The sequence below is a fragment of the Pelophylax lessonae genome (genome assembly GCF_965119305.1).
Source record: "Pelophylax lessonae genome assembly, chromosome: 4".
Classification (NCBI taxonomy): domain Eukaryota; kingdom Metazoa; phylum Chordata; class Amphibia; order Anura; family Ranidae; genus Pelophylax; species Pelophylax lessonae.
In genome coordinates, this window is record NC_138771.1 from 138,956,353 (window position 1) to 138,974,941 (window position 18,589).

Sequence of the window (18,589 nt, forward strand, 5' to 3'; positions counted from 1 at the left end):
GCACCAGATTTTGCACTCTCCAGTTTTAGTAAATCACCCCCTAAAGCCTCGAAAAACCTGTCAGCTCCAGTTGGAGCCACTGTACTAACGATCCAACGTTAGTACAGAGATCTCCCAGGCTTTAGCTGTTGTGTTCTGACAGGGAGACGACCCCCTGACCCCCTAGCCAGAAAACTCCGATCAGCGCTCCCAGCCATTGGCTGAGAGTGCTGATCAGAAGTCGGTTGGCTGCTGGTTTTCCAGCATGCTCGTACATTCTGTCGGTCCGGCTGCCATACACATGGGCCGAATGTCAGCCAATTTTTTTTGAACTGGCCGATGCTACCCGACATTCGGCTCGTGTGCGTGATAATTTCACTTGCATTATTTCACTGTTCTGCCTGGAACATCTCAGGTCGGACCGTCAGTAGCAGCGCTCCTGCGCCTTTAAATTCTCATGCCAGATCTTGCTCAAGGAGGGAGGTAAAAGAGAAGCCTCTCATAGTGCAGTATATCCAAATTTTATTTAAAATAAGGTTAAAAACTCACTAACAGTGTCACAAGAGAAATCACAGCATTCAAACCTTATTTTAAATAAAATTTGGATATACTGCAGATATGAGACTATGTGAGGCTGATGGTCCAGCCTGAGATGTTCCTTTGACATTTAGAACAGTGGAATAATATGAGCAAATTCATCAGATACCCAATGCTGTTTTTGACTGCCTGTAATAGGGGTCACAAAGTTCCTGTGAGTGGGAGGTGTGCTTGTATGTTGGTGAAGAGGAGACTCTAAAGTGGGGTACAAATTATAAGAAAATCGGGTGAATGATCGTCTGATTTTCCTCGTTGTTTCACAGCAAATCGGAACTGATGAACAAAAATTAGTACAAAAATTCTCGTATGACAAAGACTTTTTATTGTTGTTTATTTTTTCTGATTATGCGCATTCTTTATTTTCTGATCTTTCTTGTACAAAAATTGTACGAAAACGATACACATTGAATGAAAATAATTCTTTTTTTCCTGTACAAGAAACATTTTGGAGTTTGTCCCTTCAAGAATTTTCATACAGGAATTCTGAATCGGCAGTAGAAAGTTGTGTACACACTATACGAAAATCGTACGAAAATTCTTTGGATGAAAATGTTCGCCCCGATTTTCCTATAGTGTGTACAAGCCTTCTGTCATTGTGGAACTACTGCAGTGCTTTTTGGACTCACTTGGGATTTTTAAAGGACACTATAATTAGAATGGTTGTGTTAATCACTTTAAACACAATTTTACTGGAGCAGAATAGTAAATTTGTGGAAGTGAGAGCGTGGTTAATAATTATTTAGTGATCTAGAACTTTCAGGCTATGTTTTAGCTTTATAACGAGCAAATTCTTCACACTTGTAGGATTATATAATCCTATTTATTTCACATCAAAATGTATGCGTTTAGATGTGTTTAGAGCTAATTTCTAAATGCATCTGCAAGCATGTTATGCTTTGCAGTGATTGAATTTATATCTTAAAGTTCGGCTGCGGCTAGCTGCATTTAGTCCAGGGGTGGGGAACCTATGGTTCGGGGGCCGTATGCGGCCCCCGAAGTCATCTTGTGCGGCCCCCCATGCAGCTGAGTCTGTGTCTCTCAGCTGATCTGTCAGAATGGAGCCGATGCTTCCTGTATAGTTCCTGCTCCGTTATGACAGTCTGAGTGAGTCACAGGTGGACTGATATCAAATGCACTCCGCCTCTGACCAATACAGAAAACATCACCTCTTCCTCCAGCATGGCTCTGCTACACTTCTCCTAGCCAGCATTTCCCGCCAGCAGCACACACAGCAGTACCAGCCAGAGCCAGCAGTATACACAGCAGTACCAGCAGTACCAGCCAGAGTCAGCAGTACATACAACAGTACCAGCCAGCAGTACCTACAGCAATACCAGCCAGCAGTACATGCCAGCAGTACCAGCCTGAGCCAGCAGTACCCACAGCGCAGTACCAGCCATCAGTACCAGCCAGCAGTACCTACAGCACAGTACCAGCCTGAGTCAGCAGTACCCACAGCAGTATTAGCCTGAGCCAGCAGTACCATCCAGCAGTACTCACAGCACAGTACAAGCCAGCAGTACCATCCAGCAGTACTCACAGCACAGTACAAGCCAGCAGTACCAGCCTGAGCCAGCTGTACCCACCAGCAGTACCAGCCAGCTATACCCACCAGCAGTACCTGCCAGTAGTTCTTTTCAAAACTTACCACCACAAAAAAGTCGTCTGCGCTCCAGACTGACCGATGCAAACCTGGAAATCCAGTTGTGAGTAGCAACATCATCAATACCAGCTAACATCACACACTTCACCAAAGAGAACCAGTTGCAGCCATCACATTAGGGGTGAGATAATTAAATGTTTGACCAAATATAACAGGCTAATTTTTAAGGTGATAATTTTGTACGGCCCCCGAATGGTTTTATAAATACCCTAATGGCCCTTGGCAGAAAAAAGGTTCCCCACCCCTGATTTAGTCTAACTGTGTTTACAAAAAAAAATTCACAAGAAGTATCTGCATTCTTAGACTGTTTAGCCTGGTTTTCTACAGCCTAACACATGTAAAAACAGGTACATCTAGAAGCAGGAGAAAAAAAATCTGGGAAGTATAAAGTTTATACCTGGCAGATCAATTTCTCCTGCTAAATGTTCGTGGTCCAACTGTATGAAAACCTCCTGAAGGAACAGTTGTTAAACACAGTAAATTCAATGGTTTTTTTTTTTGTTTTTTTATTTAAGCTTTTTTAATTTATTTTTTTTATATTAGATTATTTGTTTTCCTTAATTAACAGTAACTGCTTGAGAGTCTAACATTTTTTTTCATCCTTTTGCAGCAAAATAGCTGAGCCATATGACAAAGCTGCAGAATATGCCAAGAAGCATTCCCGTATTATAAAATACATTGTAATTGCAATCCTGTGTGCAGGTAACCATTGCCTACAAAAATCTTGTGAATATCTTTCTTCTTGGATAATCAAGCCATAATTACTGGCCTATTTACTGTATGACCATTCCTCTTTAACATAGCTAACAAAAAGTTCATATCTTGGTAAACCCAATGCATATACTTTTGAGCATTTTAGTAGGGAGCATATCGCTTGCTATTGACCTTACCATAAACAAATTGCTACCCAAAGGTATAGGGGTTGATTTACCAAAGACAAATAGACTTTACAACAAGGTGCAGTTGTACTCTGCAAAGGTATCTGCTCCAGGGCTTAGTAAATGAGAGGAAGCTTTGCTGACTTCCATCATCCAATGATATATAAACAAACATTTTTGTTTGTTTTTTTTTTTTTTTGTGAAGCTTCACCTCATTTACTAAGCTCTGGTGCAAATGCCCTTACAGAGTTTTTTGGCCTTTAACCACTTGTCACCAGCAGCCGTAGTTTTACTGCGGCAAGTTGGTTCTATTACGCGAAATTATGTACGTGTACGTCACTACATGAAATAGATAGTGGGGGCGCGTGCGATGTCCGCTGGCCACCCGAGATCTTTTCCCATGGATACAGAACAGCGGTCTGCCTATGTAAACAAGGCAGACTGCTGTCCTGTCAGAGATGAACACCTGTCCCCTCAAAATAACTCAACACACAGCCATTAATGTCTAAACCGCTGACAACAAAAGTGAATACACCCCTAAGTGAAAATGTCCAAATTGGGCCCAATTAGCCATTTTCCCTCCCCCGTGTCATGTGACTAGTTAGTGTTAAAAGACTGCTTTTATCGCTCTCACTCTCTCATACTGGTCACTGGAAGTTCAACATGGCACCTCATGGCAAAGAACTCTCCGAGGATCTGAAAAAATAATTATTGCTCTACATAAAGATGGCCTAGGCTATAAGAAGATTGCCAAAGACCCTGAAACTGAGCTGCAGCACGGTGGCCAAGACCTTACAATGATTTACCGTACAGGTTCCACTCAGAACAGGCCTCGCCATGGTTGACCAAAGAAGTTGAGTGCACGTGCTCAGCGTCATATCCAGAGGTTGTCTTTGGGAAATAGATGTTTGAGTGCTGCCAGCATTGCTGCAGAGGTTGAAGGGGTGGGGGGGGGGTCAGCCTGTCAGTGCTCAGACCATATGCCACACACTGCATCAAATTGATCTGCATGGCTGTTGTCCCAGAAGGGAGCCTCTTCTAAAGATGATGCACAAGACAGCCCGCAAAAAGTTTGCTGAAGACACGCAGACTAAGGACATGGATTACTGGAACCATGTCCTGTGGTCTGATGAGACCAAGATAAACGTATTTGATTCAGATGGTGTCAAGCATGTATGGTGACAACAGTCAAGCACGGTGATGGGTGTGTCATGGTCTGGGGCTGCATGAGTGCTCCCGGCACTGGGGAGCTACAGTTCATTGAAGGAACCATGAATGCAACATGTACTGTGACATACTGAAGCAGAGCATGATCCTCCCCCATCGGAGACTGGGCAGGGCAGTAGTCCAACATGATAACGACCCCAAACACACCTCCAAGACAACAACTGCCTTGCTAAAGAAGCTGAGGGTAAAGGTGATGGACTGACCAAGCATGTCTCCAGACCTAAACCCTATTGAGCATCTGTGGGACATCCTCAGACAAAAGGTGGAAGAGAGCACGGTCTCTAACATCCACCAGCTCCGCGATGTCGTCATGGAGGAGTGGAAGAGGACTCCAGCGGCAACCTGCGAAGCCCTAGTGAACTCCATGCCCAAGAGGGTTAAGGCAGTGCTGGAAAATTATGGTGGCCACACAAAATATTGACAGTTTGGGCTCGATTTAGACATTTTCACTTAGGGGGGGGGAATCACTTTTGTTGCCAGCGGTTTAGACATTAATGGCTGTGTGTTGAGTTTTTGAGGGGACAGCAAATGTACACTGTTATACAAGCTGTACACTCACTACTTTACATTGTAGCAAAGTGTCATTTCTTCAGTGTTGTCACATGAAAAGATATAATAAAATATTTACAAAAATGTAAGGGGTGTACTCACTTTCGTGAGATAATGTATATATGTCTATATATACAGTATCTCACAAAAGCGAGGGGCATGTAATGTGCATGTAGTACAGTGAGCAGTATGAGCTTGTGTGTTGACCTGGAGAAGCAGGACACCCTAGTGATCAAACAAGGCCGTATTTTCAGCAGATGCGTATGCACAGTAATATTCACTGTTTATAGTGTCATCACGGGGTAGAAAATCTACCTGAATAATGCCAAGTTTGTCCCAGAAAACATTTGCCATCAGTTTACCTGCAGACATAATTGTTCGAAATCTTTTTGGTGATGGTGAGTCTGCATGCTTCCACTGCTTTGATGCTCATTTTGAAGCCGGAGTGAAATGATGTGTTCAGGTTTTGTCACATGTAATGATGCGATCCAGAAAATCCTGGCCTTCCCTGTCGAAACGCTCCTTCAACACAGTGCAGACTTCAACTCTTCTGTGTCGGTCAAAAGTGAAAAGCTATCTTGGTACTCAGCGTGCGCTAACTTTTCGAGAATGCAAATGTTCGTGAATAATTGTGTTTACTGTTCCCACAGAAAGATTTGTCACTTGTGTGCCACCTATCAGTAATAGGAAACCACTTACTACTGCATGTACTACTGCCACGCTAGCACCCCTTTTTAATCTCTGTAAAATTAAAAGTCCTGGTTTGACTTGAACGCCCCTCGTATATTGCTGGGATCCCAAAAATGTTTCTCTCTGGGAAAGAATTCTTGAATTTGTTGCTGCGGAGATTCGTTTTACAATAATAATTATTAGCCATTCATTTATATATCACAGCACTTATCCCTTCCTGCCCTTCCTCCCCCCTCCAGGCCCCTCATCCCTCCAGACTGGGTCTAAATGGCAGTAGCACGGGCAGATCTCCCTCTCATGTGATCACTGTAATTGGCTGTCACAGTGGTCACGTGATCAGGAGCCCATTCTGGTGGCTCCCGATCACAAACAGAGACCAATAGCTCTCAGCCCAGAAACCCCAGCCAGCAAGGTCACTATGGATCTTAAGGCCTACCCTCTATGCTGCCGTACATATTTACATAATTTTCATAATCTTTATTTAATGTATGTTCCTATTGCTTGTTTCTTTGCTCATTCACTCTTCTTTGTTTACCAGGTTACACTGCCTATTTCATTGCAGCTTGTGTGCTGAACTTTAAACGTGCCGTGGCACTGGTGGTTATAACATGCGTTGTTCTTTTCTTTCTCGCTTATGATCTTGTGGTGAAGTATTTTGGCAAGACAATCAAAAATTTTCTAAAACCAGTTGGAAAATTCTTAAGCAAATACAAAAAATGGATTAAGTGGTAAGTTGCAAAGTGGGGAAGAACCCTTCCTACTGTAGATACAACCAAAGGAATTAAATATTTCATTTGTTACACTTGCGGATTAAACTTTTTATCATACAGTTTACAAATATCAATTCTGTTATAAAATATCAACACAGAGCTTGTATAAAATGATGTCCATTTACAGTTTATCCACCCCCTCCTGGGTTATCAGATAACAAACATAGTAGGGAAAATATAATTTTTTAGAGGCTGTATGGAGTTTAATGGTACTTGTATGGACAGTGACACAAAAATCTAAAAAAGTTTATTTTATTACAACAAACTGATAACAAATACACACAATATTGTGCCAATTTAAAGGCTCTAAAAAACGCTCTTAATTAGATGGATAATTACATAGTGATACCAAAAAGGTGATACTCATGGTCTATCACATAAAGAATATCCGTATCGTCTCAACATGTTTTGCAGTAATATTCGCTTACTCAGGACTCAGTATCTTAGAGAGCAAACATATCTATAAAGAGACAATAACAGCCATAATAATGAAGAAAAGTACAATGTAAATAGTTGATATGTTTGGACATGAAGATCAGAATGAAGGTTGTGCAGAGAGTTTCCCAACAACCATGGGTAAGAACAGCATGTGGAAAGCTAAGAGACGTGTATGGGAGCACTTAAAACATAGGGCACACGAATCCTGTCTGTGGTGTATATGATATCTTAAAAGAGATCCACGACAACCCAAAGACCAAAACTACAGTTTTACTTTAAGATACACACCACACTACGATTCCAGAAATATTAGGGTAACTCTCACAGAGAAGGTCCTGGATGGTGGCTCCTATTTCCTAGTTTATGACATATCCATAACAGTAGTGTAGACAGGTCTGAAACAAGGAACAGACAAATGTATGTATGTATGTAAAAGCCAATACTAAAGAATAGAGAGGGCTAGACCCATATAGTGTTAGAATGAGCCATGAGGGGAATACGCAGCTCACCTTATTTTCAAACCAGTGTAGTTAAACAATCCACCAGAAGATGTCAGTAGTACCAGGAATATAGTCCAAAATTATGACAACCAATGCAGATTAACCTACTAGGTTTGGGATTAGTACCTGTGTAAAACATAACAGGTGTCCATAAGGGTCAAGGATCTAGTCCACAAGAATATGTCACCGTATGTGTCAGTAGAAACCCACCTTCTAACAAATATAGTACTCAAACAGCTGGGTTTCAAATTACAAATGCCCATCTGATTCAGCACTTACTAGATATGTTAGACCTGTATATATGTATGTAGGTATTTAAACTGTGCTGCAGCCGCTTGATCATCATTTCTACAGGTAATCACTAGTAGCAACAGTAATTGTCCCATGCTACTCTTCCTCCAGTTAGCTACTTGGCCACTCTGGAGCCTTACATCAGCACAGATAAACAGGATTACAGCTTCAAAAGTTTATAATATCTGAATCTAACACATATAAAATATCTCTAATAAACATTTTTTAATTTAAAACATCATTCAATATACAATATACAGAATCTCACATGTATTAAAAATATGATTAAAAGACATCATACAAATGTATGATCTTGCATACATTGCACTGTATTTGAAGTAGGTCTCCCTATTAAGTGTTAACCAGGCCCAACCATGCTTAGCCTCCAAAATCAGATGGTACCTAAATTTAATTCCCAAACCAATCTATGTTTCTTCAATAAACAATTCAATTCTATATTTACATTCATCCCACATTGTTTCAATATATTTAATTTATGATTCAAGAACTTGTCTTTTCTTGAGACTTTCCTTTCTATTTCTTTACTTTTCTACCTTTTTCCATCTACAGATTGTTCTCCCCTTAGGGTCAGCATTCTGACAAGTTTTGTAATGCTGAACACTATGGGGTTGATTAACTAAAACTGGAGAGTGCAAAATCTGGTGCAGCTATGCATAGAAACCAATCAGCTTCCAGTTTTTGTTTTGTCAAAGCTTAATTAAACAAGCTAAAGTTAGAAGCTGATTGGCTACAATGCAGAGCTGCACCAGATTTTGCACTCTCTAGTTTTAGTAAATCAACCCCTATGATTCTCTTTCTTTGTTTCAATATAGTATATGTGCTCAGTTCAACGTCTCAATCTATGGGGTAGTGCAGATCAGTGTAAATTTGTACACAAGAGCACTAAAAAACCTATTTAACATATGTAATCTTACAAGTGTAGCCAATCCATCCTACCATATGCAGGAGTGCCTCCTAAATATAGTCTGCATGGTTATGACCAGCCAGTGCTACAATGCAGTTTTGTCTTGCTCAATTACCCCTAAGTACAATCTCCCTTTTACCACTAGGTGTGACTAGCACCTCTGGCACTAGTGGAAGGATTCAAAACAAGTCTGCATTATCAATATTTATATCTTCTTTCCCAGCTAATCACTAGAAGTTTCCTGTGCCAGTGATGCTTGCTGGGTAAGGAAGTAAATGTTTGTGGTGTGCTGATACAAGCTCTCTTTCCCCCCAGGCTCAGGCCTGGGAAGGGTGCATGCTATAGAGTTGCTATTTTAGGCCTGTCTGCCTTAGGGGTCTTATATGGTGTTCCCTTCCTGGTGAAGCCTACATGTGATGCTGCTCCCAAAGAGTGTGTAAGCTAGGATGGGAGTCCCAGGCAGTGCTAGATTTAGACCTTGGGGGGCCCAGGGAACTTCAAGTTCGGGGGCCCCTCAACATAGAATTTAAATTATATGACAAATAAAAGGGAACTGAAATGAATGATAAATAAATATGTTTTTGAATAAAGTGATTGAAAAGTCTCATTTTTTCTAAAATAACAAACATATTATACCTACCTCATGTGCAGTTGGTTTTGCCCAGATCCTCCACTTCTCGGGTCCCTCTTTTGTGCTCCTAGCCCCTCCCTCCTGTTGAGTGCCCCTACAGCAAGCAGCTTGCTATGGGAGAACCTGCGCTGAGTGGCAGCTCCCTGTGTCCACAACCTTGATCCGCTGCTCTCTCTCCTAATTGGCTGACTGGCCTTGATTGACATCAGTGGGAGCCCATTGCGCCACTCTGCTGTCTTAGCCAACGAGGAGGGGAGTCCAGGGCAGCTGAGACACTCCTGCAACATCGCTGGATAGAGGTGGACTCAGGTAAGTATAAGGGGGGGCTGAGGGGGGCTGCTGCAAACAGATGTTTTTTTTTTTATCGAAATGCATAGAATGCATTAGGATTAAAAAAAAAAACATTCTGCATTTACAATCCCTTTATTGAACTGGCAGGAACCAAATGCTGAAAACAACATTTGTGACCATTCTGACACAAAAGTTGTATTGCGTATGATATTTGGCAAAAATGTGCAAAAAAGGGTAAATAAAAAGGAGGGAGGGAGGGGTAAGTGTGTGAGGGACAGGAGGGGACAATGAAAAACAAAGATAAAACAAAAACACAAGCAACATTTAACAGAAATGTACAACTTGTGGGTCTACCACCTCTGAAGGAGGTGGGAGGCTTTGCAAGACAAGCGTGTACGTAGTGTAACCTTTCATATCTAAGGATCCAGTGTCTGTCCTAAATGGTTATAGCAGCATAGACCAGTGCAATCAGCCAGTCAAGCACATAATATAAAAGGAAGTAGAGATAGGAGAGGACAGAAGAGAGTATGAGAAAGTAGAAAAGAAGCAATCAATAGGAAGTACAAAGTAGATAATAAAAAGAGAGAGAGATGCTCCGCTCGACCCGCCTCTCCACTACCCCTATGTTACCCCAGCTTAGATTGGTGATGGCAAGTATTTATTCCAGGGGTTCCAAACTCTTTCAAATATAGCTGGTTTGTCCCCTAGAAATGCTGGCCAGTTTTTCATGCAGTATGAGCCAGGATATTTTGTTTTTGGTAGCTGCATAATTTATCAGCAGGGTTTTCTACACTTGGGTTATGGACATTTTAGCAGCCAAAAGGATGAAACAAATGAGAGTGTGGGAGTGTTTGAGGATCTCATCCAAGAGGTTACTAAAGAGTGCCGCCTTACCATTTCTGGCCATGTTAACACCAGTCACTGAATATACTGTATAGGGGTGAAAATTATGATTGAAAAGAGTTGGACCATCGGACAAGACCACCACACATAATACATGGTTTCCTCTTGGCTGCACCCCTTATAACATAAGGGAGCAGCGCCCAGGTGAATATTTGTGATTTCATTTTTTAAGCATCCCTTTCCACAGTGTTTTGCTGCATTTCACTAAAGGACTTTTTCTATTCTCTGCACTTCATTTTTTTAAATGTGTGTAAGATGTTTGCGCAATGATTATCTCTCCATCTTTTTTGGAATATACCTTGTGATTGGAGTCGGTGGGATTTACATCATCTGATCCATTGACCAGACAACAGCAGCATATTTGTTTGAACGGCTGCTAAACTATATACATTTGGTAAGAGGCTGTATGTTTGACTTCCCCTGGTGGCGGACCTACTGAACTCTCTGCACAGTGTTTGCCGCATCTCACTGGAGGACTTTCCTTTTTTTTTCTTTAATTTTCGAGCACTGCTGTTTTGTTTGTATATGCTAGAGCTAATGTTTGTCATAGTTTTTACCTTGCTTTAAATAAACCAGAGGTAAGCTGCCCATTGATGACTTATTTTTTTTTTTTTTTCGATCAGTCAGCGGGTTGAAAGAAAAAAAATGAATGAATTCCTCCAGCAAGGTGGATAGAGGAATTCTCCTTACTAGACATTCTATTCTGGCAGTGGGGCTCTCCACCAGGGCCGTCTTTAACACAGGGCAAAAGGGGCAGCTGCCCCGGGCCCAGCCATTGTTGGGGGGCCCAAAGCACCTGCCCCTTGAGCCCGCAATGCCCACAAATAGTTGATAAGTGCATTTGGTAGGGCCGAAGAAAATATTTGTCCAGGGTCCAATCATTACTATAGATGGCCCTGATTGCAACCATTGATTGAGAAAAAATTTCCAACATTCCTGTTTGACTGAAGCAACAATTGACTTCTGTGGAACAGGGGTGGACACATATGGATCGGAAATCAGCCAGTCCCTGCTGAACTGGTCACATTTTGATCCATTCTATGGGCAGCTTTACATTATGCTGGTTTTATTTTAGTTGAAAATGTTGTGACTGTGTATCAGGTTCCTTCCAATATACTTGAGAAGAGGTGAAGAGTCTGAGTCTAATTGAAGCTATAAATTTGTTTATCTGTGCTGGTGTGGAGCTCGAGAGTGACTAAAATAGCTAGGAGGAAGAAGAACAGCATGGATAGATTGCTGTTTCTACTGATGATTGTATGCTGTAACACAAGCATTTACAGACCTACAGAAATGAGAGTCTGGCATTTCCGAGAGCGCCTCATCTTTTTTGAGAAGTATTATTTTTTCCCATACAGACCTTAGCACCCTAAAGACTGTTGATTTTTAGCATTTCCACTGCACAAGGTCCCTAGTGCCCATGTTGCTTGACTTATACGTGATAACGTTGAGAGTTTAGCATGTTTTTAAACACTTTTACATCAGTATCCCTGTGAGTTTAATAAATTGCTATTGTTCTAATTGTTGGTCTGTACTATTTTGTGTTTTCTACTTTGCAGTGCTGCCAGTTCTAAAATGACAGAGCTCAATCAGCATTGGCTAGTTTTAATCCTTATTCTGCTAACATTAGTAAATAGATAGTGTAACAAAGGGTTAAATTCTTTGTTGCATTTATTTAGCTATTAACAGGTTCATATATCAGATTTGTGGGTGTTGTACAATGATTAATACAAACACGCAAGTAGTATAATAATAAAAGAAATTTACTTCAGTTTCAATCCAGGGAGCCTCTAACTTCTGAAAGCATCAGAAAGTCCTGGAGGTGATTGTTTTACAAAGTCTGGGCACATTCACTTGGTTGTCCCCGAAGAGACTCTGAGGAATGCACTATATTGTCAATAGTAATTGCCTTTACACGCACATGAACTTTAATGGCATCCCAGTCTTAGTGCGTAGGCTTAAATATTGAGTTGGCCCACCCTATGCAGTTATAACAGCTTCAACTCTTCTGGGAAGGCTGTCCACAAGGTTTAGGAGTGTGTCTAGGAGAATGTTTGACCATTCTGCCAGAAGCATATTTGTGAGGTCAGGCATTGAGTTTGGGCGAGAAGGTCTGGCTCGCAGTCTCCACTCTAATTCATCCCAAAGGTGTTCTATCAGGTTGAGGTCAGGACTCTGTGCAGGCCAGTCAAGTTCCTCCACCCCAAACTCACTCATCCATGTCTTTATGGACCTTGCTTTGTGCACTTGACGAGACTCGGCAGCCAGCACAGGACGCGGTCCAGTCTTACCACACAATACTCGATCAGTCCGCACAGCTATATGTGCTGGATTTGTGAGTGTATCTTATTTTATCTGTTTAATAATTTATTTTTAAAATGGAGAGCACTAGATATCTTTCCTCTTCTCTCTGCAATTTGTTCACGTAGCATATGAAGCAGGAGACAAGTTGATTTGCAACCCCCAAAGTGTCCTAAGAAAGTACCTAGATACGGTGGCGTGATTCCATACATCCCCATAGGGGAACAGCTGTTGTGGTCTGGTGGTAAAACACAGGTCTAAGTGTGAGGTGAGAGGCCATCTTTATACGTTGGAGGGATCACAAGCACTTTTAAATAGCCCTTGAATCACTTGTGCACCTATGGGACTTTGAAGAGATATTTATTTGGATGCACCATACGGACTGTTATATGTTTGCACATTATGTGAATGATGTCTCATTATTGATTATTGTTTGCACTAGATGTAAAACTGCACAATACCAGCACTTTTTGATATACTTAATGCACTTTATTTTCTTTTTGCGGTATTTGCACATTGATATGAATATTATGGTGCAATAAGTGCTTTATGGTCACAACATTTATTATGGATATGCTATAACAAGTATAAGATATTAAGCACTGTGATATCAGATGGTGTCAGTTGCTGTACCATTGGATATTACTTCTGCACTAGCTCAGCACCTTTACTTGATTTATGCACTTTACTATTGTTGGATTTGCACATATATTATTAATGTTTAGATGTGAGTAGCGCTGTATCTTAGGATTGGATTGTCACTGGTGCACAGTCACATTGGAACAGGAAGGGGCCATCCCCAAATTGTTCCCAAAAAATTGGGAGCATGAAATTGTCCAAAATGTTTTGTTATGCTGACACCCTAAGAGTTCACTTCACTGGAACCAAGGGGCCAAGCCCAACCCCTGAGAAGCAACCCCACACCATAATCCCCCCTCTACCAAATTATTTGGACCAGTGCACAAAGCAAGGTCTATAAAGACATGGATGAGAGAGTTTGGGGTAGAAGAACTTGACTGGCCTGCACAGAGTCCTGACCTCAACCCGATAGAACACCATTGGGATAAATTACAGCAGAGACTGTGAGCAAGACCTTCTCATCCACATCAGTGCCTGACCTTACAAATGCGCTTCTGAAAGAATGGTCAAACATTCCCATAGAAACACTTGTAAACCTTGTGGACAGCCTTCCCAGAAGAGTTGAATCTGGTATTGCTGCAAAGGGTGGGCTAACTCAATATCGAACTCTATGGAACTAATACTGGGATGCCATCAAAGTTTATGTGCATGTAAAGGGAGGCATCCTAATACTATATACAAAATATAAAATAAAGTGTATATATCAAAGGTGACTCCAACTAGTCAGGGCCATGATCTATTTTCTTTTCTATTTTAAAAAACATTGGGTATTATATTCTGTTTGTGTGCATTAAACTTCATTAAAGAGGTTGTAAACCCACTTCACAAACTTTTACCTACAGGTAAGCCTATATTAAGGCTTACCTATAGGTGCTATAAATATCTCCTAAACTTGCACCGTTTAGGAGATATTTAGAGTGCATACTGCCGATGACGTCATGGGCACATGCGCTCTGAAGGAACGGCCACCCGTGCCGTTCCTTCAGAGTCCTATGCCGTGAATGGCGGCTCCCGTGCGCACGCGCGGGAGTGATGTAATCGCGCCTCCGGCCAATCAGATGGCCGGAGGACGCGAACCCGGAAGCAGGACGGCCGGACATGTCGGCCGTCCTGTCGCTGAGGGGGCGGCACGGCGGGGGCTTCGTTTTAATGTAAGTACTTTATAATGAGCTAGTATGCGATGCATACTAGCTCATTATGCCTTTCTCTTTACAGGGCTTTTTTTTTCTCGTTTTTTTTTTAAGTGACTTTACTTCCTCTTTAAAGTGTGTTTTTTAAAAAAAAAAAAAAAAATTGCATTCGAAAAACCTCTACGCAAATACCGTATGACATAAAAATATGCAAAATCCACCATTTTATTTTCTAGAGCCTCTGCTAAAAATATATATAATGTTTTTTTCTAGCGAAAAAAAATACTGATGTTTGTAAACAAAATGCGCCAGAAAAGGCCTAGTCTTCAAGTGGTTAACAAGTGGAACATAGTGGTTGCCATATAAAGGATGAAGTTTTACTTACCTGTACATCATGCTCTGGATATCCATGCATGGCCAACAGTGTTAATTTCATCAACGAAAAGGTTTTCGTCAAAGTTTTCGTCAGTGGCATTTTTACAGTGACGAAAACAAAAAGAAAAGTACAGCACATTTTCACCCACTGACGAAAACTATCACGAAAATCAAATCCGTTTTCGTTAACAAACTAAAACCGGACGAAAATGTGAGGCAGGGGCATTTACTAACTTCCGGTTTTCGCTGAGCTTCGCCTGCTTCTGCTCCCAGCAAGCAAGCGAGTTGAAGTGACTGTGTTCACCATCCGTGACGACTGCCAGAGACCAGAGCAGCCCTGTGCATTACAGGCCATCCCTTAGACCTAACACCACCCTCCAGCACTGTGCAGCATCACAGGCTTCCTCTGACCAGTGACCACCAGCATGGTGGAATCCAGAGCACTGTGCATTACAGGCCATCCCTCAGACCTAAGACCAGTATTCAGCACTCTGCAGCGTTACAGGCCTCCTCAGACCACTTTCCAGAGCACTCTGCAGCATTACAGGCCTCCTCAGACCACTGTCCAGAGTGGCTAAATCTGTATCCGTGAGTTTGTTCAAAAATAATGAAATGATATCAGATTTTCTTAGAAATTCTATAGAAATGCTTAAATAATGCATTACTATTTAACCACTTGCCGACTGCTCACAGTATATTTACTGCGGCAGTCAGCCCCTCACAGGCAGAGCGACGTAGGTCTACGTCGCTAGCCTGTGAGGCTCTGGGGAGCGAGCGCGCGTCGCCGGAGGCGCGCTCCCGCTCCTGCGCGGTCACGGACCCCCCGCGCGTGTGACCGGTGGACCCGATGTCCGCCAGTCACTCGGCGATCGTCGGTGGAGAGGGAGAAAGGCAGGCGGCTAGTGTAAACAAGCCGCCTGTCATTCTCCCCTGTGTAGAAACAATGATCATACGGTTCTACTATGTAGGACCGTTGATCATTGTTCCTACACCTCAAGCCACAGCCAATCACAGTTAGAATCACGCCCCTAGGGACACACACCACCCCTCCCTCTCAAATAAAGTTAACCCCTTCACTGCCAGTGTAATTTTACAGTAACAGTGCATATATATAGCACTGATTACTGTAGAAATGTCACTGGTAACCCCAAAAGTGTCAAAAATGTCAGTCAAGGGTCCGATCTGTCCGCCACAATGTCGCAGTACCGCAAAAAAATCGCAGATCGCCACCATTACGCGTTAAAAAAAAACCAACAAAAATGACAAAAATCTTTCCCTTTGTTAGTAAACGCGATAACTTTTGCGCAAACCAATCAAAATACGCTTTTTGCGATTTTTTTTACCAAACATATGTAGCATAAAACAAATTGGCCGAAAATGTTAAAAAAATTTGATTTTTACATTCTTTTGGGGGAATTTCATATAAAAAAATTTGAAAAATATTGTTATTTTTGCAAAATTGACACTCTTTTTTGTTTATAGCGCATGATCAAAAAATCGCACAGGTGATCAAATACCACCAAAAGAAAGCTCTGTTTGTGGGAAAAAAAGGACGTCAAATTCGTTTAGGTACAGCGTCGCAGGACCGCGCAATTGTCCGTTAAAGTCACGCAGTGCCGAACCGCAAAATACCCCCTGGTCAGGAAGGGGGTAAAAACCGGGGCTTAAGTGGTTAACTAAACACATTTGATTTTAGTTGACTAAAATTATTTTATTAGACTAAAATGTACTGGAAATTCTAGTCGACTGAAATACGATGACTAAAATGTGACTAAAATGGCACTAAAATTTCATTTTATTCAAAGACTATGACTAAAACTAAATCAATTGCAGATGACTAAAATGGGACTAAAACTAAAATGGCATTTTAGTCAAAAGACTATAACTAAAATGAAATCTAAATTTTATGCCAAAATTAACACTGATGTCCAAGCAATAAATGTTTTCTTTATAAAGTACTGTATTCAGTGTGAAGTATGCAATAGTTCTTGTCACAAATAAAATTTAAATGCATGGCGTTAATGTTTATAGTGGATAAGGTGCCAAAATTTAGTCCTACATATTACTTGAGGCTCACTGAGAACAGGAAGGGTAAAGTTAAAGGTCGAAAAATAAATTATTTCTTAGAATTAATTTCTATAACATTTGAAAAATTAGCTATATTCTGGTAGTAGGATTCCAAGTGTCAGCATGTACAGTACAAACTGTCACTTAAATTATATATCTTCTTAGGAAAATTAGATATGTAGTTGTTTTACCTAATCATAAATATGCCTTCATTCTGTATTTTAAATTAAAATTGTGAATTACCCTTTCCTTATTTTTCCATTAATGTAATTTAGAATCTTTTATAGAAATAAATATAAAAAATATATACATGCCCAGATAACTTCTCATTCACATGGTGTGACTTTTACAGTAATTAAGTTTCTATTTTTAGGGCATTTTCTGCATTGGTCTTAATCGGTCTCATTCTTTGGTTGGCATTGGACACAGCTAAAAATCCAGCACATGTCATATCATTTGGCGGTGTCTGCATGTTTGTTTTCCTTCTCTTTCTAATGTCCAAACACCACCGTGCCGTAAGTTTTAAACTTATAAATGCAATAAAGACAAAATCGCTTTGATTGGCTCCTATGTTATAGAACAATATGTGAAATGTGAATATAGTTAGATCTGTGAAATTATTTCTTTTTTAAAAGTACATATCCAGCATTCAGTTGTAAGTGGGTTATTAAATATGTCAATTATACTATAGAGATACGATATAGATAATATTTGTCCATTCCTGGTATACTCAGAGCTTTAGGATTCTCATATTGACTGAGCTTTTTATTGGAGCACCAATTGTGTTCACAGTTTGCTTCTCCAAATATTTTCTAGTGCATACGTCATGTTCAGGCAATGTGATCAGCAAGGCCTGGTGACATTGTTTCTGAATACCCATTTCCATTTACACATTTGACTCTGTTTTCTATAAGGTATTAGAGTAGGCCATTAGAGCAGAAAGATTAGATATTTTTCCCCTGTCCTGCTGCATTAATGACACATCAAAGAGAGGAGAAAGGTGCCACCTGGGAGAAATGTCTTTTTTTGCCTTATTATATTAGAATCCTGGATGTTATAATAACATTATACTGTGTATACATTGTATAAAGTATAGATATACCAGTGTTAATTTAATCATTGAAAAAGTTTTCAACAAAGTTTTCGTCAGTGGCATTTTTACAGTGACAAAAACGACATGAAAAGCACACCACATTTTTGTCCACTGACAAAAACTATGACGAAAATCAAATTAGTTTTCGTTAACGAACGAAATCGAAATGAGAATGCAAGGCAGGGATGTTTACCCTTGAAACTTCCGGTTTCCACGGAGCTTTGCCTGCTTTTGCTCCCAGCAAGCAAGTGAGTTGAGTCTGTAGCATGCATCCAGCATTACAGGCCTCCTCGGAGTCCTCAGACACACATCCAGAGCAGAGCAGTACTATGCAGTCTCCCGACAAGAGTCTCAGTCCCACTCCAGACTTAGTCACAACAAGGACATCCGTCCAGAGCAGAGCAGACTATAGTACTGTGAGTGTGTACATCACAACAATAGGCCTGAGGCCTCCCCTCAGACCACCATCTGTCTAGAGCACTGTGTGTGAATTACATGCCTCCTTTGACCACTGGCATCCAAGGCACTGTGCATTACAGGCCATCCCTTAGACCTGAGACCACCATCCAGAATTACAGACCTCCACTGAACACTGTGACCAGTAACCACTGGCATCCAGAGCACTGTGCATTACAGGCTATCCCTCATACCTGAG

At 41.1% G+C, this 18,589-nt stretch overlaps 1 protein-coding gene across 1 annotated transcript in view; it reads left to right on the plus strand.

The window, feature by feature from the left end:
* SLC28A1 (solute carrier family 28 member 1) overlaps positions 1-18,589 on the plus strand; it is a 105,726-nt gene that overhangs the window by 51,851 nt on the left and 35,286 nt on the right. Inside the window, exons 4-6 of the mRNA XM_082256712.1 lie at positions 2,850-2,941; positions 6,122-6,311; positions 17,215-17,356. Of these exons, the coding sequence (XP_082112838.1) occupies positions 2,850-2,941; positions 6,122-6,311; positions 17,215-17,356 (424 nt within the window). The remainder of the gene's footprint in view (positions 1-2,849; positions 2,942-6,121; positions 6,312-17,214; positions 17,357-18,589) is intronic.